This window comes from Mustela erminea, chromosome 11 (assembly GCF_009829155.1).
Source record: "Mustela erminea isolate mMusErm1 chromosome 11, mMusErm1.Pri, whole genome shotgun sequence".
Lineage (NCBI taxonomy): Eukaryota > Metazoa > Chordata > Mammalia > Carnivora > Mustelidae > Mustela > Mustela erminea.
The window spans coordinates 17,019,789-17,044,391 of record NC_045624.1 but is presented as its reverse complement, the minus strand read 5'-3'; the positions used below and the strand labels follow the sequence as shown (position 1 = coordinate 17,044,391).

The 24,603-nt window shown below is 36.4% G+C and overlaps 1 protein-coding gene across 1 annotated transcript in view; it reads right to left on the bottom strand.

Moving 5' to 3' along the window:
* MTPN (myotrophin) overlaps nt 1–22,633 on the bottom strand; it is a 54,802-nt gene extending 32,169 nt beyond the window's left edge. The window contains exon 1 of the mRNA XM_032304314.1: nt 22,283–22,633. Coding sequence (XP_032160205.1) covers nt 22,283–22,354 — 72 coding nt within the window. The 5' untranslated portion in view covers nt 22,355–22,633. The remainder of the gene's footprint in view (nt 1–22,282) is intronic.
* Between the last annotated feature and the right edge of the window lie 1,970 nt (nt 22,634–24,603).

Genomic DNA, 24,603 nt, shown 5'->3' with positions numbered 1-24,603 from the left:
CCACTTTACAGTTCTGGTTCTACCCCTTGGGGACACATGGAACAAGCAGTCCCTGGTTTCATGTTGGACTACCCATTATGTTTAGCAGCCACATCAAATTATAACTAAAATGAAATCTTTTTATATGATTTGCTGTTACCCCGAACTTCAGTTACAGATTTTCTGAGCATACATGCTGGGCCATTACATTAATTGCTATTCAATTTCAACTTAAAATGGCCATTTTATTTTTCTAGGCTACCAAGTTCTTTCTAGGTTCTTATTAAAAGGAATTTGTTAGTTCTGATCCCCAACCTCCCTCTAGTTGTACCTCACCTATCTTCATTATGGTGACCTAAGACATTTATTAGAAAATGAGAAAAGATGAGGAAGGAGGCCCGCCAGTACTCAGGAAACTTCCTTTAGCTCACTACATAAAGAAAGAGGCAGAGTATTTGGATACGGCCATTCAAGTAGTCTTGAATCTAGTTCACGACGTTCTTATCCCACCATCCTTTACCATCACTCCCCAAAGCATAACATTAAAACATAAAAATTTCAATGAAATGATGGAGATTTCCTTTATCTAATAGTAGTCTAGGAACTGCAAAAAAAAGGGAAATTAGCATAGCATAAATAATAAAGTCTATAAATAATCTAACTGATCCCTTCATAAGTGTTACAGACAACCTCACAGCCACCACAAGAATACTTAAAAAGTAACACATTCATTAAGATTTGGAAAGAAGAGATCTTTCTTCTAGTGAGTCCTGCCATCTAAAACACAACAATTATTACTACCTCGCTGTCCTTCTGTTTAATTTTTTGCTATGAAAGTAAATAACACTTCCTTAACCCTGAGGTATCTTATCTTGCTACCATTCTTGAGCAGATGTGACAGAGTTTACCTTATTACTCTAATTCTGGAAATGTAGTTTAATACCAAATACCCTGTACCACTAAAGTTCTTATTTTATAGAACATAACCATATCATATATTTCATTTATTCCAAAGCATGCATTTTCCTGTATTTTAACATCTCTGAAATCAGGTTATAAGATAGAAAAAAAAAGTTGGGGAAGAGAAAATGGCAAAATTCACTGAAGGCAAGACCTGCTCATAGTATTCTCATGGGAAATGGGTGAGTGTGCCATCAATTCTAGTTCAGAAACTGAATAGGGTATTTCATATGTTAATAATGTAATAATGATATTAAATAAATTAAAACTAGTAGGAACACATTAAATCCTAATGCTAATACTAAATGTTTAGAAGTTCTCACTTCATCTAAACTGTGTCCACAAACTAAAACAGAAAGCACACTGTCTTCCAGTGTTAACTAATACATTCTCCAGGTCACATTCCTAATATGTCTGCTTCAACTTCTGTGAAAACGAAGAGAAAAAGACAACTCAAAAAGCTCAGAATGGGGACACCTGGGTGGCTCAGTTGGTTAAGCATCTGACTCTTGATTTCGGTGCAGGTCATGATCCCAGGGTTATAAGATCAAGCCCCAGGTTTATTATGTCAAGCTCCACTCTAGGCATGTTTGCATACCCTCAATCTGGACAGCTTTCCCCTTTAAAGGGTAACTTAGAGAAAAAAAAAAAACAGTATCAGGGTATATGAAAACTACAAGAAAACTATAACAAAGGAAATAAAATCATACTGAAAACTCAAGAAAACTGTAGAAAGCATTCACAGAGTGATCAAGATAGAATCCAAAAGACATGGTTTCTATGAAAAAAGTATCTTAAGAGGAAGATAAGCAAATATACAAAGTGAACAAACGGAGATCCAGGCTTTTGGGAATAGGAAACTGGTAGAGAAAGTGAAATATGACAGGAGAATTAAAACTGAAATTGCAAGATTAAAATCCGCACCAAAGTCAGAGCTGGGTAACGCTACCAAGCCTAAATTAAGAAAACTTAAATAAAGAACTGACTATAAGCTTAAGAAATTCTCCCAGAATACCGAGGTTTGATAAACAAATAAAAATGAGTTACATGATATAATGATAGTAAAGCTAAAATCTATAAATAATACATTGTCAAAACAAAGGGAACTGAAAGTTATAAAAGCAAATTTTTTGAGTTAAAAAAAAAAAGACCTGAACCTGCAGATCCTAAAAGCCCACTGACAAAATTCAATAGAACCACCCGCTCCCAGTGCCCATTAGTTTAGTTTTGCAATTTCTGTTTTCCAAGGATTTAAAAAAAAAAAAAGCAAAAGATATGTTAACTCTAATGAAAATTAAATTAGCCTAGTCTCGGTCGCCAACACTGAATTCCAGAGGACAAGAGACAGAAACTATCTATAGTAATGCTTTCTGGAGAGGACTTGGGGATCAGGTCTAAGCCTCTGAGGAGAGTTAATGACACTGACACTGCTGGGGGGATGTATGAGGTGTCCTTTAAGTATGTTGGAGGTAGGCAGAAGGTCTACACACTTTCTGATCTGCAGCTGAGAGAGAATAAATTATGACTCATGCATTCCACACCAAGCAAATCAACATTCATGTATAAAGGCAAAGGCAGTCTTGGGCACCAGCAAATCAGAAAATACACCACTGATGCTCCCATGAGGGGAGGAGGAGGTGAGCAGTATCTTAGGACTTCCAATGCAGTAAATTCTCCAACATTTAGTCTCAGCATCCCAAAGTTATTTCTGTTTATAATGGTTCCATCTATGGGTATTTGTTAAGACAGACAGCCTTTTAACTATTTATTAATTGGGCACCTGGGTGGCTTAGTCGTTAAGCGTCTGCCTTTGGCTAGGTCATGGTCCCAGGGTCCTGGGACTGGGCCCTGCATCGGGCTCCCTACTAGGCAGGAAGCCTGCTCCTCACTCTCCCACTCCCCCTGCTTCTGTTCCCTCTCTCGCCGTGTCTCTCTGTCAAATAAATAAATAAAATTTAAAAAGTAATTCACTTAGAAATCACAAAAAGAAACCCTGCATGCTAACATAAATGGGATTTTTAAAAATGAAAAATAACTATATTCCTCTTCCCCTCTCCCCCAAAATGTGAAGGGTGACACTGCATTACACCTTTTTTTTTTTTTTTTTTTTGGCAATTCTTTTTAATGTCTGCTTTAATAGGGGACAGCTGACTTCTCATATCTGCTATCACATTCAATTTGTTCTGACATACCGTTTTGGGCAAAATATATGAAGAAAATTTGGCCTCCCACAGATATGTAGTTGAACAAGTAAAAAATTTAACCTTTTTTAAAAAAAGAGAGGGAGAGCGACAGGGAGAAGCAGGCTCCCAGCTGAGCAAGGAGCAGGATGTAGGGTCTGAATCCCAGGATCCTGAGATCATGACTGAGCTGAAGGAACTGAAGGCAAAAGTTAACCATCTGAGCCACCCAGGCGCCCCATATTTAACATGTTTTTAACAGCCTTTTTAGTTAATTATGGATTTTTTTTGACTCTACACTAAAACTCAACAAGTGGTAGCTTGTTAAAGGTCACTTACAATGTGGAATCTGTCACTGTAGCAATGAACTTCATACTGTTACATTAAAACCCATCAGTCTACTTACACTTTGAATGGATCTTTTATAAATATGCATGATTTTGTAATGAATTGGTCGTTTAGAAAGTACCGGTTTACTGAGTTTCACAGATCTTCCAAATGTTCACACACTTCTTTCTTCAGTATCAAAACAATCACATTCATTGATAACACTTCCAATCTCATCAGTAAAGCCATTAAGTTCTGGGACGCTGTCAAGCTCAAAATGGCAGATGCAAATGTTCCAATTTTGACTTTTTTCTTCGGCTCACTAACTTCATTTGCAAGAAAATACCTGCCAAATATCCAAGACTGAGTAACCGAATTTATAATCTGCAGGGTTTTGCTCCATCAAATAGGCAGCGAGTTCAGGTAGCAGCTCCAACTGCAAAAGTGCTTTACGCACACTTCCCATTTCTTCACACAGAATATGAAAGAAGTGTACACCATAACCAAGAGCTAATGAAAGTGCACTGTTTAGCATTTCATCAAGGGCATTCTGAAGGGAAACTGGCATATATTTAATTGTGCATGTGTTGGGGTAAATGTGTTGCGGTAAATGAAGTTCACAATGACTAGCAGTCACGTAGTTTGGTGCTGCTGCCTTGATTTTAACAGTGGCTTTACTTACCTCTGCTTCTGCACCATCAGTAGAAGTGTCATCATAGTGAAGAGAGCAAAGAAAGTCTTAATATTCCTATGAAAATAATTCTGACCTCACGGATGTCTTGAAGAGGGTCCCAACCACCCCCACCCCCCCGCCGCCAAGATCTATGAGAACTACAGTACTTTGAGAACTGCTGCTTTAGTGAAATAGAAGAAATGAATTCAAAATGAGAACACAAGATCAGGGAGTTTGGGCATCAAAGAATTAATGATGAAAAGCCAATTAAGTCCTTATTTAAGCAAATATGGTTAAAAACTAGATAATACAGATGTTAGAAGTTTTAAGAGAGAAGATAGAATTTAACACGCACACACAATCACACATTTATATAAAATAGAAAGTAGGTGAGGAAATAAAAATCGACTAGATTCTATCCAATTTGAGCCTTATAAGTGACACAATCACAACTAAATACTGTACATGGAAGACTTTAAAATAAATGCTAGCATATCCTCCATGAAATACTATGCAGAATCATTTAAGATGAAAATAACATAGTTCTTGAATGCTTACCATGTGGCCAGGCAATGTTACAAGTACATTCCAGGTATTAATTCACTTAACAATTACAAAAGCTTTAGGAAATTAGTACTACTATTCCCTTACAAGGAAACTGAGGAACAATGAAGGTAATCTGTACTGCTGACATGCGGGGATGACCATTTCTGTTGAGTGAATAAAGGAATGATCCTACTTACTTCAAAGCCTAGAAAAATGTTTATCTATAATCATAAAAAATTTCAAAGAATACATACAATAAATTTATTAGTTGTCATCTTTAGAGACAAGGACCATGAGAATACTCTCATTTTCTGAATTATAATAATGTTATATTTTTTAAAATTTAAAAATCCATTACTTTTCTACTCAATTACAGCAACACAGATTTTTGTTTTGAAAAACAAAAACAAAAAAGGCTACTGCTTAGCAAAAATTTAGACTCAAACACTTTTTTTCTGATGAAATTTAAGTTCTGATAGAACAACAACAACAAAAGTATCTTTCAAGTCATGGAAGAAAAGGAAGCCAAGAAAATTAATTCCTATGACTAAAAAAAAAAAAAGCAAAATGAAAATAAGTTGAAACAAAATAAATTCAAAGTCTAAAAAGAAAATTTAAACTGATCAGTTATGTTAACAAATGTGAATAGGTTTAACTATCAAATTTAAACATGAAGAATGAATTTGGGTTTTGTTAAGTAACATTGGTAAAAGAAAAGCAAACAAAAATCCAATGAGAGACACGCCTAAAAACAAAATACTGTGAGAAAATGTGAAAAATATAAACAAATGGGCAAAAATATATCAGGCACATATATCTAAAAAATTAATGAGTAAGTACTACATGACAAAGTTGAATTCAAGGCAAAGAGTATATGTGAAAGAGATGTTCATTTTACATTTAAAAATTATGTATGTTAGTCATGAATCTACCAAAGAATAGCAAGAATCAACTGACAAAATAGCACCGTAGTGAGAGACCAATATCATATTATCAGGCCTCGGCAGGTAAGACTATAGAAGGCATGATTAACAATCAGTAAGACTGAAATAATACATACCGAATTTTGTGGAAATTCAAACTTTATGGAAACTACACCTTTAACTTACAATGATTAACAAAACTTGAATGTTAATAGACTAAAGAAAACCTCAGTAATAGACTAAAGAAAACCTCAGTAATAGACTAAAGAAAACCTCAGTACCTCCTGAAGTTGAAAATCTTATAGAACCTATTCTCTAACCCCACTGCAATAAAACTATAAAGTAATACCAAAAACTTTAACATAAACACAAACCAGGACCAAAAAACACCAAAGGAAGAAGCAACAAAAATAACACGCAAAACACACCAATTTAGACACAAAAACATGCACACACACAATGGAACCAATAGTGAATGTCCTAAATTACTGATGAAGCAAAGAAGAGCTCAATACTGGAAAATTACTGCTTTAAAAATAAAGATAAAAATATTAAATTATTATATTAAAGGTAAGAATATTACCTTTAGGCCCAAAACTGTGGAAAACCACAGCTTTTGTAAGAGTGTTAATATAAAGTTATAGGCTTTTTAAAATCTTAAATTTATTTTAATTCACATTAGACTTTGAAGACATTATTTTGCCTAGATCTCGCAACAACAGAAGTTTTAAGTATACTAATTCTGGTAACTTTCCATATTAGCTAAGGTAATGACAATTTTTATAAACTTAAAAATCCATTAGAAAAAGCTATACAGAAACATCATCCAATCCATCTTGCTTCCAAAGAAAATTAACCTCAGAATATCTGATTTCAAATTCAAAAATCTATTTTTCTAGTTTCATAAATATCAGTAGTAAGAGTGCATTTAAGAGTTTTCAATGCTTGAAAAAAACCCCCAGTATTTATAATGTATGTGTACACACACACACACACACACACACACACACAGAGTCCACTATTTTAGAATAATTATCTAATTCTAGACAGGGAATAAATAATTATCCACAAATCTGGTCGAAATATATCCTTATAAAAATAAGTATTTGGAATAAAACAAGAATTAACAACATACAGCACTTTTAGGACTAACTGCAGAGAATCTCCAAGTCTTATTTTAAAGAAGTCTTAATATTTTGAGTCAAAGTCTAGGAGCCAAAGGAGGTGCTGAATTCATTTTTCATTTTAAGCAAAACCAGCAAACAAATACCTGGCTTTGGTAATACTGTGTAATAATATGATTGTTTCTTCCTGAATAACAAATTATTAAAAAAAATAATGAGCAACGTTCTCTATCAAAGGTAAAGAAGTCTTATAATGATCTAAATAAATGATTTTTTTAAAAAGATTTCATTTATTTATTTGACAGACGGAGATCACAAGTAGGCAGAGAGGTAGGCAGAGGTGGGGGTGGGGAAGCAGGCTCCCTGCCAAGCAGAGAGCCCCACACGGGGCTCGATCCCAGGACCCCAAGATCATGACCCGAGCCGAAGGCTTCAACCCACTGAGCCACCCAGGTACCCCTAAATAAAGGACGTTTTACATGAGTAACTCAAAGTGGCCCGGCATCTATGTTTTGATCTCCTTATCTTTTGTGTTACACCTTAGAAACTAGTTAAAAGCACTGAAGAACCCTAATGTACTGGGTGACAAGAGTTAAATCCCAAGATAATACTGTAACTCCCCCTCACCATGATTCAGACCTCTCTTCTGCCAGTTTGCTAATGCCAACATGAAGGGGAACTGGTTCACCTGGATTCTGTCTGTTAACACTTTATTTCCTGTCTAGATTTTGGATGCTCTTCTTTTCCTGCCATTTAGAGACTCAAATCTTGCCAGTGACTTTCAGCTCAAGCTGATAATCCTTAATCTGATCTTAATTTCATCTTCTGGAGAGAGAATAACTACAAGCTCTTTCTATATAAACTCTTATCATCACATGCACAGCTCTAGATCTTTTATAAGACGTTCAAATTTTTTTCATTCCCTAGTCATTTACCCAACAAATATTTATACACTCCCACTAAGAGCAAGATATTACTTTACATGGTAGAAAAGTACAGAAGTGAACAAAAAGACACAAATTCATCAGGTCAAGTAACAGGTGTAATTTGCATAGCACGAGCTGGACTATGGTCACCGTGGTTCTATTGTCTTTTGACAATAGGTTTGTGTTAAGTCACTAAAAAAAAAAAAAAATTGAAACTCCATTTCTCTACCCCGTCAGTCTTAAAAAAAAAAAAAAAAAAAACACAAAAAACTCCTGTTCATGACGTGGAATGAGAGTGGTTTATGAAATCAAACACCTAAAGACAAATCTTGGCTCTGCCATTTACTAGCTTGGTTAACCTGGGCACATTACTTAAATTTCTTCAATTCTCATTTACCTTATCTGTCAAAACAATCTTTTATGGAGTCTTTTTAAAACCAAATGTTATGAGAATTAAATAAGAAAATGCAGACAAAGCACTCTGCAAATAACTTAATATTACATGGTGGCTATTAGAATATCATTATATTTATTTGTAACACAGGACAAGTATGAGGTCTTTGGTTTGCTTTGCTTTACCTATATTCTAGAAATACTGTCATTTTAATCACTTATATGGTCCAGAGAGTAATTTTTCTTCTGGTGGGTGCTAGTACTACCTCACTGTTAAGTATGTCTTCTGGAAGTTTAAGGCAAATAAGTGGCAAAAGGTAGGTACAAGAGTGAATAAAAAAAAATCACTTCAAGGGGCTTTGTGATATGAAGTGCTATATCTCTATCATTCACAGTCCAAACAGACAGTAGGTCCATTCACCTAGTCTAGTTCACTTTGTATTTCTATTTTTCTATATCTTCCTCTCACCAAATTTCCCCAGCTTTTTTCAATATTCGCCTTATCTCCTCTCCTAACAAAATGGTTTTAATATATAATAATATATAATATATAATAAATAATATATAATAAAACATTTATATGTTAATATAATATATAATAAAAACATATTTACAAATACATACATACTTTCAATAATTTCAGACTGCCTATCCGTAATGGCAAAATCTTTAATTTTTATTAATTTTTTAAAATGGTTTCTATTAACATAGAATATATTATTTGCCCCAGGGTACAGATCTGTGAATCGTCAGGCTTACATACTTCACAGCACTCATCATATCACCTTCCCTCCCCAAAGTCCATAACCCAACAAAATCTTTTTTTTTTTTTAAGATTTTACTTATTTATCTGAATGAGTGAGTGAGCACAAGGAGGGTGGGGTGGTCAAGTAACAGGTGTTACTTGACCAGATGAATTTCCCGCTGAGCAGGATGAGCCCAATGTGGGGCTTGATCCTAGGACCCTGGGATCATGTCCTGAGCTGAAGGCAGATGCTTGGACTGAGCCACCTAGGTGCCCCAATGGCAAAACCTTTTATATGCATTGCAGAAGTGTGGTTTGGGTGTGATGTTTACTAGATGCAGTCCTTCCTGCAACACATTAGGTTCATTTGAATAATAAACATTCAGACTGGGATGGCATTCTTTACAGTATTTCCAAATAAAATGGTCATTTGACTCTTGCAGAGAACTCTTTTTAAGGACTTTTTTCAGGTGAAAATACACAGGTAATTTGCTTCCTTTGATCTCCAAGATACCTATGATGTTACTGCAATTGAGTTCGACCAGCATAAGAACATACTGTACTGTCACAAGAAACCAGTGTCCTCAAAAGCTAGTCAACAAAGAGTAGACTAAATTAGCATATGTGTGACCATTTTGTAGCACAGCAGGTAAGTTAATACTGGACACCTGACAGGAGAATGCAGTAAAACTATTAAATTTAACGAATTCTATATAGTTGAGTCAATGTACCCGGTAATTCAGTTACAGCTAAGTATTACCTTTCCTCACTCAGAGTTCAAAATTTCCTTAAGACTGTAGTATTAAGTATTTTAATAATGACAGAGCCTTTTGAGAACTGGATGAATGCTATGGCCTCTTCTTTCCTACAACTGTCCCTCTGTCCTCTCTCCTGCCCCTCGAGGGTACAAATCCTTGCCTCAGGATACAACTTTGCCAAAAAAATTATGCAATACTCCACTAGTGATATTAGTGGATAAAAGTACCAGAGTTATAAATTACATAGCAGTGGATTCAAATGTATAATTTACCACTGAGAAGCAAAGAAAACAAAAAAGGTGGTATCACAGGCAGACAGCACAGGAGAAAGGGAGATGGTCTGAGAAATATTTAATCACTTGCTCTTAATTCTACATATTTTCTACAGTTTTCAGTAAAGGTCTGACATACCAAATGCATGAAACTTTCCATATTATAAATATGAACTCATTTCAAAGTAATGAACAGTAATAACACCCATAATAAGCATTCATTTAATGAGGACCTACTTAGTACATAAATAATAATGCATCCACAGAAAACATTTTAAATTGTTTCAAAGAACAATTTTTTTATTACTAGTTAAAATCCTTACTATGCTGATTCTGACCAAAATAATCACCTTCTAAAATCTACCAGGATCAGTCACCCCAGACACATTCCCAACTGTGGGTTATTTTCACTGACAAAATTACTACAAATGGTAGTACTTTTAACATATTTCAATGGTTAATGGATGGCTGAGAATCTGGCAAAAAATTTTTGAAAAATACTGTTCACAGAAAAAAACCACATATACCTTGTGTAAAGATGAGAACTACAAAATAAAACAAAGTTCTGTGTTTTTAAAATAGTTATGCAAATAACTATGTTTTTCTGTCTCCAGGACTCTTAACTTAGGACTATTCAAGGTTCTGGAAGGATACATTCAAATTAGAGTTTGTTTTCATTAATTTACTTACTAGTATCACACAAAACTAATGAAAATCAAAATGTGAACTGGAAAAAATTTTAAGTGCAAACATAATGCATGACTGTTTTTAAGTATTTTTTACCTAATAGAAGTTTTAAGCATCTACTTTTTTTTTTAAAGCATCTACTTTTTTTTACTAACAAAAAAGTTTTTAAACGAAAGCCCAGAGAGTTAAGAGCTCAAATCTTATGGTATAATCCCTCATCTGCACACTACACAGAACTTTCAACATAAGGTTCATTTTTTTTTTCTTCAAGATGACTACTTCTGGCACTGAAATTAATTTTGTATAGCTGATTTACTTATTAAAAGCTCACTTGATTTTTCTTCTTTGGAAGATTTTAAAGCAATCAGTCACATTTAGAAATTTTCAGATGGAAATAGTGAAGTATTAAAATTCTTACTGGTGGTATAAAATTAAAATTTTAATTTAACAGAATGCATGCATTTATATGAAGACTACAAAAATTTAAAAAATCCATTCAAAATATTATGGTAGTACCTCAGTTTAGAAAGCTACTAGTATGATAAAAAAATTAGCTTCATTTTCAAGAAACTAAGTCATGGCGTCACAGCTGGAATTTATTCCTAAAACCTTACGTAGGCTGGGAAATATCTTCGTATCTGGATCCAATGGTTTACATTCCTAAAGTTTATATGTGCAAATAAAACCACAATAGGGAGAAAGAGGGAAAAGGGAAGGAAAAGAGGGGGCAAGAAAGAAGACAGACAGAAGGGAAAAAGTAATTCAATTTCTAAAATTTTAAATATGATCTCTGCAGAATCTACTGAGTGGGGAAGGGGGTGTATATATTTTCTTAAGATTGTTTTTCTGTCGTGATCATACATAAGTGACAACTTGATTAAATGTTTTATTCCTGACAGAACTGCTTGCTTCACTATTTTCCAATACTATCACAGAAAATCTAAAGGTAAGACGATTTAACCTCAAAATTCACGTTATTATTTTGCCTATAAGCATACAAACTAAAAAAAAATCTTCATAAGTTAATCATTTTAGTCAGGATGTGTTATGCTCCTCATTTACATTTACCGATTTTGAATAAAATGTGGGGACCCTCTATTTCCAATTGTGGGTGTTCTTTTCAGTTGTGAAAACTTGTATTTCTATTTATCAGTTTGAACTTGTATGTTCTTTTCTTATGCTATCTTTTGCTAGTTCGATCTCAATGCTTTAAATATAATAATCTTCAATTTTTCCATCTATGTATTCCATTTGTAGTTCTGAAAATTTTCAGTGCAAATGATGGAAAAGAATACTCTTTTAGAATGAGATCAAATCTTGTCCTTCCACTTATTAGCTGTAGGTTTTCAGGCAAGTTACTTAATTTTCATTTCTCTACCTATAAAATGGAGATAAAGCCTACCTGGGCAGACACGGATTAAATTATATGCATTATCTACATGTATATTACCTTATTCTGTAGGACCATACCTGACACAGAGAAAACTCTCAAAGAGAAGGGATTCTGTTCCCATTATCTTCCATTTTGAGTCTGATGTTCTATAGCATTGATTCTTCTCTATACCGTAATCAAATATGACTTTTTCTTGGCTCTTATAGCAGTCTATTATTTTTATATGGTTGTATAATCCTTAACATTAACATATTTGTATGTTTGCTTTCTAAGTTCTTTTTATGTCATGTTTTAAGAAAGAAAATAATTTATTCAGAACCCATATAACTATCTTACTTATTGTTTGTCGTGTATACCCTTTTAACTGAGACTGCTAAAGAAAATGGATCCTCAGAAACAATCACTGTATTCCTATGCTTACTGAATACGGTGGCTGGTATTATAGGCACCCAAATGATATGCTGAATGAATTATGAATGAACCAATGAAAACTGCAGTAACTAGCTTTCTCTTGAGATTCCACAGTTTGGAAATCAAGCAAGATCCAAGCTCAGTAAATGTGCAGGCATGAAGGAGGCTTCAAAACAAGAAATAAAACCAAAATCTGTCACAAGAAGCACCTGTGTAAAAGATACCACAACGGGCATAGCATGACTTCTGTTTTTGGAAACTGCGTATTTTACTGCTGCTGCTACATTCTTTACAGTGCCAGTGTCTTTGTATCAGTTCCAGGAAAAAAGCATCCAATAAGGATAATGAATTTGGGGCCTATTTTCTAAGTGCAAGCAGGAAAAAGAAATTTATCTGTATTTTTTGGCTTTTGTTGTGGTAGGTCTTGCATTTCACCAAGATTCATACCATATAAGAGTGAACTCCTCAAACACAGGAAGGGCCTTCAAATTCTGGGAAGCCCCACTACAAACACTGTATCTTAAATCAAGATGTGAAATATTCAGGGGGAGGTGATCTCTGAGTTCTAAAGCTGGAGAAAAACTATTCAAACATCTAAATAGTAACAAATGAGCCACTCCCACATGGCACTTTTTTTTTTCTTAACCAGTCATTAACACAAAACTCTTTTCGAATATTCAAAACTTAAAGACAAGAGCAAGACTTCCATAGAACAAGATTTGAATTTCTTAAACCACTATTTTTCTAATTCAAGTCCAGGGACTTGTCAGTCAAATCAGGAGCCTAGAGCTCTCCAGTTCAAGTAAATGCAGTATAGTAGAAACACCTCAAAGAAGTTCTGTGTTAGATACCACATTGGCATAAATGAGGAGTTAAGTGCACAAACAGGGAGTGCCATACAGAACAAGAACTTTTAAAAATAAGCAGAAATTTACTCTGCAGATAGGGTGGGGCAAAAACGAACACACCAACAGAGGTAGTAACCAGTATAAAGTACAAAACACTTTATTATAAAATACCATAGTTTGGTGGTGGTGGTGGGAAGCACCTATTCTGGTTCCAGAAAACTGCCATAAAGTCCTAATTAGCAGTATGATCTGGATCAAGACGTTTAATGACTTATTTTTTCTCATCTACAAAATAAGGGAGGAGGACTACATGATATTTACGTAGTTCTGCTTCTAAAAAAATTTATGGTTATTATTATAAGTAACAGTGGCTAACATTTCTTGGCTAACAATCACCGCATGCAAGGGAAAATGGCACACAGTCAACATATACCAAGCAGGTATTATTAAGAGCCTCATTTTTCCCCAGTTGAGGAAACCCAGGTTCTGAGCGGGGAACTAACGTGCTCAACACAATCCAGTTAGTTAAGAGAGCCAGAGCCAAGAAGGTCTAATTCCAAAGCCATTATGGCTAACCCAACAATGAAATTTCAAATCCCCTAAGGAGACTGTTATTGCTTCTATTATACTACAGGTAAAGTGTTCATTATCTACAACCCCCTTTCTTTGATATCTAAATTTTTCAGAAGGTCAGGAATTTAGACCTAAGTATCAAAATATTCATTATCTTGTATAATGAAATAGAAATTTTTCCAAAATATATCCTACACATCTCTGACTTTTTAAATAAGAGAAAAGTAGACAAATTTTAAACTTTTCTTGAAGCTCAAGGTTATATCCATACATATTAATCACGGTATGGGCCTCTAGAACTTTAAGGTCACATGACTCTTTGTTCTTTCATTTTCTAGAGTAAGCTTATGTTTGCTTCCTCTTTCATTGCTTTCAATAATCACAGCTCCTCTTCCACCCTTGGTAGTGTTCTGTGGACCACCACAAAAAATCAAGCTTCCAAGCTATCAAAACTATTAATATAGTAAAGATATAGCTGCAAAAAAATTAATTCTTGTCTTACTTCTCATTACAAGGTGGCCTTTGTTATGGTACCTAGAGTAACTCTTAAAATTATCAATTCAGCTATGATCGGATTACCTCAACACAACTTCACTACTTCAAATACTTGATACAGAATATTCCCACACTGTACTATATTCTCTGATCCTACCTAAAGGATTATGTTCTTCAGATTAGATGATGTCAACATGCAAGAAAAAAATGTATAATGCTTATGGAGACATACGGGTTAAACTTGAGGTAGTTCCAAAAATGCTCATATTTTCCCTAAGACAACAGAAAAAAGGAAAAAAAAATCTTAAAGGAAACCTCATGCAAAAATTCTAAAGAGAATATAAGAGAAAAATGGCTCTATTCCATGCCAAAATATATTATGAAGCTACAGTAATTAAAACAATTTAGTATAGATAGAACCAGAGCAAGAAATTCAAGCACAGAATTCTGCCAGTGATGAAGATAATGGTTTAGATTAGTAAGGAAAGAAGAACTACACAATAAATGGTATGGAAACAAACTGTTAAAAAAAACAAACACTTCAAAGTAAATAGCAGAAGGATCAAATGCCTAAAATACCAAAAAAAGAAAAAAGAAGTTTTAGAAGACCAAATTTATCTATAATCTTACAGAGAAGAAAGAGGTTTCTGTATGTAGGAGACAATATTCAAGTCACAAAAGGGGAAAGAGTGATATATTTACCACATAAAAATTAACGACTGTTATAGAACAACAACAAAATAGATGAAGTCAAGAGATAAAATGGAAAAAAAAATTACGAAGTATGGGACAAAATGAACTTTCTTAATTTATAAAGGGCTCATGCAAATCAATAAAAAACAGACCAACTACCTAATAGAAAAATGAACAAAAGATATGAACAAAAAATTTTGGGGAAAGAACACAAATGCTAATAAAGTTTTGATGTTTGATTTCCTCATTAAAAAATGGAATTTGAAGCAACTTATTCAAATAGCAAAAACTAAAAGTGTGATGATGCCCAGTGCTGCTGATGTTGTCAGGGAATAATAGGTCTAATGTGCTTACTGATATGTGCCTAAGTTTATAAAACTTTATCGGGAGAGTAATACAGATACAACCTGAAAACTGCCAAGGTATGTATACAAAGGTAATCATGATAGCACTGTTTAATTACAAAAATAAGCTGGAAAAAACATTTATCATAGAACACTAGTCAAATATTTTTTTTAAAGGTTTATTTATTTATTTGACAGACAGAAATCACAAGTAGGGAGAGAGAGAAGAGGAAGGAGGCTCCCCACTGAGCAGAGAGCCCAATGCAGGGCTCGATCCCAGGACCCTGGAATCATGACCCAAGCCTAAGGCAGAGGCTTTAACCCACTGAGCCACCCAGGCGCCCCAGAACACTAGTCAAATAAATTACGGTATATCCATAAAATAGAATACTATGCCCCAGTGAACAAAAGGGGGGGTAAAATGAGTAAATTTCACTGTGGAACTTAAGATAAATTATCAAGGAATTTAAAAACGCAAGTGTAGACGTATGTACAGAATTGTTTTTAAGTGGGGAAGTAGACGAGTAACTGAATTTCCAGTGTTTTTCTGAAATTACGTGAAACTGTTGGTTCACTTTGTTCACAGAGACCAGAGAAGGAAGTCATAGCTGCTGCATCTTTTAATCTGTTCCTGAATTAATTAATTAATTAATTAATTTTAAAAATGGATTGATTTTTAAAATTAAAAGGAATTATCTAGGTAGTAGAATAATGGGGCAACTTTTGTCTTTTTAATGCTTTTCTGTCTTAAAAATACCTAATACAACCTATATTTAAGAAACTACTTGGGCAGGGGAAATGGGCAATGGGACACTTAGCTTCAACTTATTTTATTCAGTGCAGTGTTATCTTTTACATAGTAAAAGCTTATATTTTTGTAATCAAATCAGCTTTAATATATTATACTTTTAACTGCCTGCACTAGTGTAAGGGCAATGTCTACAATTTCAAACCAAACACTATATATCAGAGTGAACATTAGCCTTCCAATATAAAAAGATCTTCTTTTACATTCAAAAAAAGCCTAACAGACAGAAAAGTGTATCTACACTAAATTTTCTCTATCTTCTGAGGGCACCTATATTTATTTATACAAGCTGATATATCTGCTTTCTGACTGAATCACTAGCCCTGATGTAGAAAGGGCAGAATACAGTGACAAATCTTTATAAGAAAGAAGCCGGTAATCTAAAAAAGGAATGGAAAAACTGGAAACTGCCTAAAATGAATAAATGCAAGACAGATTAAATTAAGACTGCTTTTAAGTCGCCTATTTTATTAGGAAAGTGAAAAGTGATCCCAATAAGTCTTGCAATTTCTAAAGATTAGAGTTGATACTTTTCTCAGGTTCAAGAGATCCTATCCTTTCAAAGGGTGCACAATTGTGGCTTTTCAAACCTATCAGAGTGTCAAAGGCAGATGTAATTAGAATGGGGGCTGGAGAGGGAAAGGAAACCATAGAGAAAGGGAAGTTAGAGAACTGATGTATAGTATTTCACAGCAAGTGAAACAGAAGCACATGTAAACAAGAGAGTACATACATCAGATCTACTGGAGGTTATAAGGGCCCATTAATACAACTCACAAACGTTCACCCCTAGGATAGTTGGATCTTCAAAATCTACCACAAAGTTCACCTCTAAGTAGTCTCAATGGATAATTACCATCCTGCTGTGATTATTTTTAAGACTTGCATAAAACAGTACCCCCTGAATTACATAGCATTCTTGAGAAATGAAGGTCAATGGTATGCTGAAGTATATAGCAAGGAGCTATGAAGTCAGAGTTCAAATCTCAACTTCACTACTCAAGAGCTTTATGACCTTAGGCAAGCTAACTTAATCTTTGCTTCAGTCTCTTAATCTCTAAAATGGGGGTTTAACAACATTAACTATGCTCATGGGTTGATATAAGTAAATGAAATTATATTTATACATGGCATGACAGTGCTCAAATAAAATTTTAAGAACATACTTTTTGAAAAAAAAGTGCTATTTGTTAATTGAAACCATTCTGAATAAAGATCTCAATACTTTACTTTGTTTCTTAATGCAGACATAATTTAACCTTTTCTGCACTGCACAGGGTCATCACTAGGAATATAAATTTTAAGATTGTCTGACTACAGGGGCACCTGGCTGGCTTGGTCAGTAGAGTGTGCAACTCTCTGAATCAGGGTTGTGGTTCAAGCCTCACATTGGGTGTAGGTATTTAAAAACAAAACAAAACCTTAAGAAAAAAAAAAAAAAAGAACATGTCACTATAAATACAAAAGTTTCCACAAGCTATCAAATAATCGGTCTCTTCAGAGAGTACCTTGAACAAAGAGAGCCTCTGAGGAGATTTAAAGTTTATGAGATGTTGTCTTTATGCTATTTCTATATTGTTACAGCTAAAAATTTCAAAAATCATAGCCATTTTTCCTATGTCTTTATTCATAATCAGAGATGACTTGTTGTGTCTCCTTCTTGCAAGCCCCTTTCTTTTTCTTAAGGTGCTGATGCTAAGCTACTCAGAGCTAAGAAACCAGATAACCATTTCAAGGCAGACTGATACAATGAAAAAAATACGGGCGGTAGATTCAGACAGCTCTATGTTTAAATCCTTACGCTACTGACTTTGTGACCTTGTTAAGTTGCTTAACTTCTCTAAGTTTCAATTTCCTCATCCTTAAAATGGGAATACTCTTAGCTATATTGAAATGCTGGGGTAAAAAGTAAAAGAAAACTCAGGTAAAGATCGTGCAGAGTGTCTTCTCGTACCCGGCAATATAAATCACTCTGTTAATGGTAATCTTTATTATATAGCTAATGAAGTATACTGAAACTGTAGCTAAGTCAAGAATAAAAATAATTTCTTGGAACATATGCTTTTAATGTGTGAAATTCCTTGGCACTGTACTAGAGATACAAAGATGAAAAAGAATATAGTATCGAAACTCCAGAGGCTCAGAGCCTAATTAAAGACAGACATGTAAACAAAGTCACAGCAATTTGATAAGTCAAACAGTAAAAGAAGCAGTGCACCATCTTAAGTCAATTTTTTTTTTTTTTTCCTGGAAGAAGTGGAATTTAAGCTCAGAGGATAAACAGGGGATAACTAGGTTGGGGGTTAGGGACTGAGGTGCGCAGACTTGGTTCGGGAGGATAAAAAGAGCACATGTAAAGATATACAAGTAAGAAACAGCCTGGCACAGCCTGGAGCAGAGCGTTTGTAGAGAGAAGAGTTTAGAAAGGTAGGCATGGGCCAGATCGTAATGGCCTAATCCTCCAAACCAAGCAGTAACTGGCCCTTTTTAAAATTAATTAATGGGAAAAAATAATAATGGGGAATCACAAAGTATTTTAAGGACAGTGGAGGAGGTTGGCTGAAAAAGATAACATGGTCAGAATTCACAATACAGAGAGATCTCCCCAACTAAGATGTGCAAACTGACCAGGAAAGAGAGGACTACCAAAGTCAAGGAAAATACAGTTCAGGTGGGAAAGATGCAGCAATTAATCACAAGTAGTAGTGTTAAGAATGAGAGTAAAGAGAGAGACGAAGTGGGTAGTCTTGACAACACTGAGTAGTTGGGGAAAATCCCCCAATTTCTCATTTGGGCAAATTGCTGGGTCAGGAGGTCATTAGTCAAAATGGAGACAACAAAAAAGAAAAAGTTTCTGAGAAGACAGTGTGGGCTCAATCTGGATTTTATGTGAACAAAGGCGTCCATTTGGCAGATGGGAGCTCAGGTGAAAGCAGAATTAACTGCGACAGAAGAAATGGACATAGAGGTAGAAATGCAGATGAGGCAAAGGTAACGTCACCCGTAAATACAGAGACTGAGGATGGGGCTACGAGTATCTATTACTGCTGCTCATGAAGATCTCACTCTCTGGCTTTCGCTCGTTTTCCAACTGGACAAACTGAATTTTATGTAAGTGAGATGTTACTTATCGTTTTCATACTTCTTTAAAAGCATGAAAATTGCCCCCTACAAGTCTGCTGAATGTAGATGCTTAAGTCTACTGAGCACCGTGTCCAGCTTCTTCACTATCGGGCCAGGCCTAGCAGAGTGCTTGGGACCTGAAAGATGCCTAATAAAAATGAATTAACTAACCAAGTGTGGTCTTTAGGTCAATTCAAGAAGCCCAAGTGTCTTAGATACTGTTTTTAATGTTCCAGATGAACATTTAATACAGATTAACCTAAAATTTTCTTTATATGCTGCTTTTTACATTTAATAACATAGATTTTTCAATGATCTGGAGACTCTGAATTTACTTTTCAGAGTTAAGAACTCACTCAAAACCAGTAATTTATGCCTATCCTTATTTCCGATTTCTGTATAGAAGTCAATAGCAGGTAGAAAAGTAAGATTATTGGTTTTTTTAAAAAAAAGATTTTATTTATTTGAGAGAGAGAGAGAGAAAGCACAAGCCGGAGAAGTGGGAGAGGGAGAAGCAGGCTCTGGGAGCTTGATGTGGGGCTCGATCTCAGGACCAGGAAATCATGACCTGAGCCAAAGGCAGATGCTTAACCGACCAAGCCACCCAGGGGCACCAGATTATTGATTTATTTAAAATATTAGTTTTAAAAAGGGAAAATATTAAAATACTTCACCTATGGGTCCATTCTTATGTATTAACAATGTGAGAGATCTTCATAGGAGTACTGAGGAGAATATTTTTAAAGACTCACCACTTAGAAGGAAAATTAGATGAGTCCGAACTTCCTTTATGTACTTTGTCCACATACTTTTACTCAGATAAATGCACATTACATAAACTCAGTATCGTAATGAGTGTTCATAAATTGGTAGATGAAATGGATGAGGCAATGAATAAGCAGGGAAGATGGCTGCTGAGCAGAAGAAACTATGTTATAAGCACTTGAGAGTATGAATAGCACTGTAAGGGAACTCAATCAGTAAATACTGGAGTGGTGGGTTTTGGCGATTTTGGGTTTTGGGGGTATTTTTCACTAACAAAAGATATTTTAAGAGACTCGAGATACTCAATAAAACTAAGGAAAAAGCTCATTGTTCATAGGATTACATTATAGTCAAACTTTTCAGATAAGCCAGTTCTTAATACTTCCTTTTGCTTTTCTTTGAATGCCTAGCCTCCCTCTCATGCATCTCTCTTTTGATGAGAATAGGCAGTAGGTTAGTATAGGGAAAGAACAAAATCAAACTGAACATAATGACCTGATTTTGATACTCTTAAAAAAAAATTGGGTAATGTTCTACTAGAATCTTGATATCAAATACTTTCACAATTACAGTTTATATTGGGAGAGACTGCATGGAGCAGTTAAAAGAGCCTAAGTTTTGGAGTCAGCAGTTCTGGCTTCATTATCTGTTATCTCTATATAATATATATATATTGGATTTTTAAGTACCCTGCATCTCAGTACTCCTATCTGTAAAATGGGATTAATAAAAGGACGTTCACAAGACTCACAAGGATGATATAAAATAATGGATCAGGAAAACACCACATAAATGGTATTGTTTTGTAGTTGTAAGCTCCATTAATATTTACCAACTTTTCATATTTCAGGTGTATCAAATAACCTAGCTTCTTTCATAACAGAAAAACAAAAGCCCACTTGATTCCAGAGTACCACTGTGTCCCATCACTGGAAAGTGTACCATGGATAAAAGTACCCCAGTAATGTTTTCCTTTCAATCTTAAACTGAAACATCCAGTAAGTCAGGTTTCAGACTGCCACTACCTGAGAAGGCAGCAAATGGTGTCCTATGAATCCATTGCAAATAACAACAAAAACACATATTCTGCATGCAAAAGTCTAAACTGTAATGGTATTAAATGAGTAAAAACTAGCAGTGGTTTGCCTTGCACAATCCTGCAAGTTTTAAGAAACACTGCTTCTGCTTAGTTCCTTCCTAACACAGATCTCTGAAGCAAAAACAACATACCAGTGGTCATACCCTTTGAAGAACTAAAATCCAGATCCAATTCTCACTTTTTAAGAAGATGAGCAAGATGTCCTCCTTGGTTATGTCATAAAATTATATTTTTCAGAAGACACCCTCCATGGTTACGTCATAAGGTTATACTTTTGTTTTGGGAGATTTGTTTTTACATTACCATCGTATTATAATCGCAGGTCAGTTCTCTAACGATTACAAAAGGCACAGTTTCAGGGTCCAGAGGCAGGTCAGCGTGGGATTCTAAGCTTACCATTCCACCACAAAGCAGAGTCAACTTTCTATTCTGAGTTTAGGTTTGAGATGAGCTTTCTTCATCACGATTTTACCCCTAAACACACTGTGACTACACTGCATACTATCTATCACACGTTTGAGTATTTCAGATGGGATCGAGGATAAACATGGAGTAACTGAAGTCAACCTGCTTGTCTGAAAACTATTCTGATTATCTTAAACACTGCCAGGTGCTGACTGACAACCTCACCACTTGAAGCAAATACCTGTTCGCTGTAGTGTGGGAGAGGAAAAAGGCCACACCCAAAGTTAAGACTTCCCAGTGAAGTGATACCGAGTTTCAAAATTTCAACCACTGCTATTTTCGGCACTCTTTTCCAGGGTCAATGAATACTTCAAATTCTCAACAGGTTCAAAGTTCAAGAAAACGTTCCTCTGATTCTAATCACTGAGGTTACTTCATTCAGCAACCGGCAGGTCCAAGATGGAGAATTACCTCCATTCAAAGAAAGACTGAAGTAACTCCGCCATAGAAGACGACCAAACTCAAGTGACCAGGGCTCAGAAGCGACTCTCAAAGAGGGTTCCCCCTCCTCCCCTCCCCCAGGGAGCAGGCGGACAAGAAGAGTCTGACTGTATCACACCAACCAGTTACCTGACAGAACGCGACCGTGGTATCCGGACCCTTGCTTCAGTTCAGACGCTCCCAGGCTCCCCTCTCTCCTCGGGGCCACCTCCATCCAGGCTGTCTCTCCTCCCCCCACCCCCACCCCCGCCAGCCCAGCTCCCGTCCGCTTCCTGAGCCTCATCGGCATCCCACCTCCGTGCTCTCGCGCACTCCACTCGTCGCCGCTTACCTTGGCCACATAGTCTTTCACCTCATCCAAGTCTCCGTTTTTCAGGGCCCACATGAACTCCTTGTCGCACATCACTGCAGCGGGGCGGGCCGCCTGGCCGGGCAGAAGACGAGGAGGCGGTGGTAGCAGCAAGCGGATACCGCGGGGCGAGAGGGAGACAGGGCCGCGCGGAGCTGGAGAGGGGAAGAGAAGGCGGGGAAGGCTGCCAGGCGGGCGAGGCAGTTGGCCGCGGCGACCGCTGGGCGGGAGAAAGAAAGTTCTTTTGCGGCCACCCGGCCCAGCAGAGCAGGTTCCGCCTGGCCGAAGAGAAGCAGGAGCGTTTGCACTTCCGGTTCACTCCCAGCTAGGATCCTCCCCCAACTTCCTCTTCCTCTTCCCTTGGGCGGAACGCCCCGCTCGGGACCCCGCCCTGACGGCCCGCGGCGGAGCGCTCCACGTGCGCAGGCGCAGTGGCGAGGCAGGCTGACGGACCGGGTCCGGGGGGAGTGGGCGGGACTGAGAGGCCAGTGAAGCGAGTCCGTGGGCCGCAAGGGCCCAGGGCGGAGGCCCAGTTAGGCTATTTCAGGTAGAACCAGGATGTTTTTTGCAGACCACACACGTGGGGAAAAACTTTTTTTAAAACCACAGCCTTGGAGGGCACCTTGCTCACATTCTAAGTGTCCAGTAGGAATGTTCGATTTGAATTCCTTTCTCTTTTCGTTCCCTCCTTTACCTTTTTTTTTTTTTTTTTTTTTTTTTACCCTTCTCTCTCTTACCCTCTTTCCTTCCTTTTCTGTTACTTCTCTTTCTTCTTACACTATCAGGCATCCCTGGGCTCCTCCTCCATGCTAGACTCTGTTAGCCACTGAGGGTATAGTAAGAAAGATGGATAAAACTATGCCTGCCGTCAAAGACTTCTTCAATACTTAAGATAACCGGGTGAATTCAGTAAAATAACCATGTATGATGTTGTTTGGAGCGAGAAAACGTCAGTGTGTGGTGGGGGAAAATTTTTACTCCTCTCCCAGACTAACGAATTTCGTCCAGGACTAGGAATTCAGCTTGATGCCGTAGGATAAAGCAAACCCACCTAACTGTACAATTTGCTTATTTATTTATTTTTTTTTATTTTCTGTTTGTTCGTTTGTTTTTTAATGGGCTGAAGCTTCAGGGCTATTCTCGTGAAGCCAGTTCTACGCTTCTTAGGGTTTGGGTGTGTTTTACCTTAGGGCACAGCCTCTAGGTGAATTGTGCCCAACCCTAATGACCCAGACATGCACACATAAACATAGATCCAATAAAAACTTACCAGAACTATTACATGTATATAAAAGACTATTATTTATGACCCACTAAGTAAATAGGCCGAGCTACTAAATATGCTTGCCATATAGTAGAGGGGTTCAGATCATAGCCTCTGGAAAGAGATTGCTTGGTTTTGTATACAGGACCTAATCCTTACTAATTTTGTAAGGCAAAAGTTATTTAACCCTTCTCTGTTCAGTTTGCTACATATGTTTAAGGTGAACAATAAATGTAATTTTTTTTGCTATGGTTTAGAAATAGTAAATGGAGATAGGTTTCAAATCAAAAGAAAAATCAAATATTTAGTAGCTACCTTGATTGATGTTCTTTTAATTTGACTTTCTGACAAAAACACAGATCCATCCACCTAATGGTGATACATTTCTGGAAAGAAATCTCAAGGAATAATTTGTAAGGCAAATCCTGGAGTCCCTACATCTTCTTGATCTCCCACTCCCACCTGTGTGATCTTCCAGTTAGATCATGATGACAGCTCTTGATTTATGTTTATAGCTCTAGCTCAGACTTCTACTACAAACCATTCTCTTTTTTTTTTAACATTTAAAAAAAATATTTTATTTATTTATTTGACAGAGAGAGAGAGAGATCACAAGTAGGCAGAGGGGCAGGGGGCAGCAGGCTCCCCGCTGAGCGGAGACCCTGAATATGGGGCTCGAACCCAGGACCCTGAGATCATGACCCAAGCCAAAAGCAGTGGCCCAACCCACTGAGTCACCCAGGTGCCCCTACGAACCATTCTTGTATTTAATTTCTTAGCCATTCAAATGTTTCAAACTTAACATGGGATTTGGTCTCCTCTAGATTCTAAACCTAGTTGTCCCTGTAGACTTCCCCTTCTCTGTGAATGACATCACCAACCACATGTCACTAGAATCAGAAACATGTGACAAAGATTCTCTCCTTGACCAAACTGATGCCAGGGTCCTCTGAGAGCCTGTTCTCAACTGGGCCTTAACCTTGGCATATAAAAACTTGAACCAACACTAATGTAGTTTCTAACAGATCAAGGCCACATC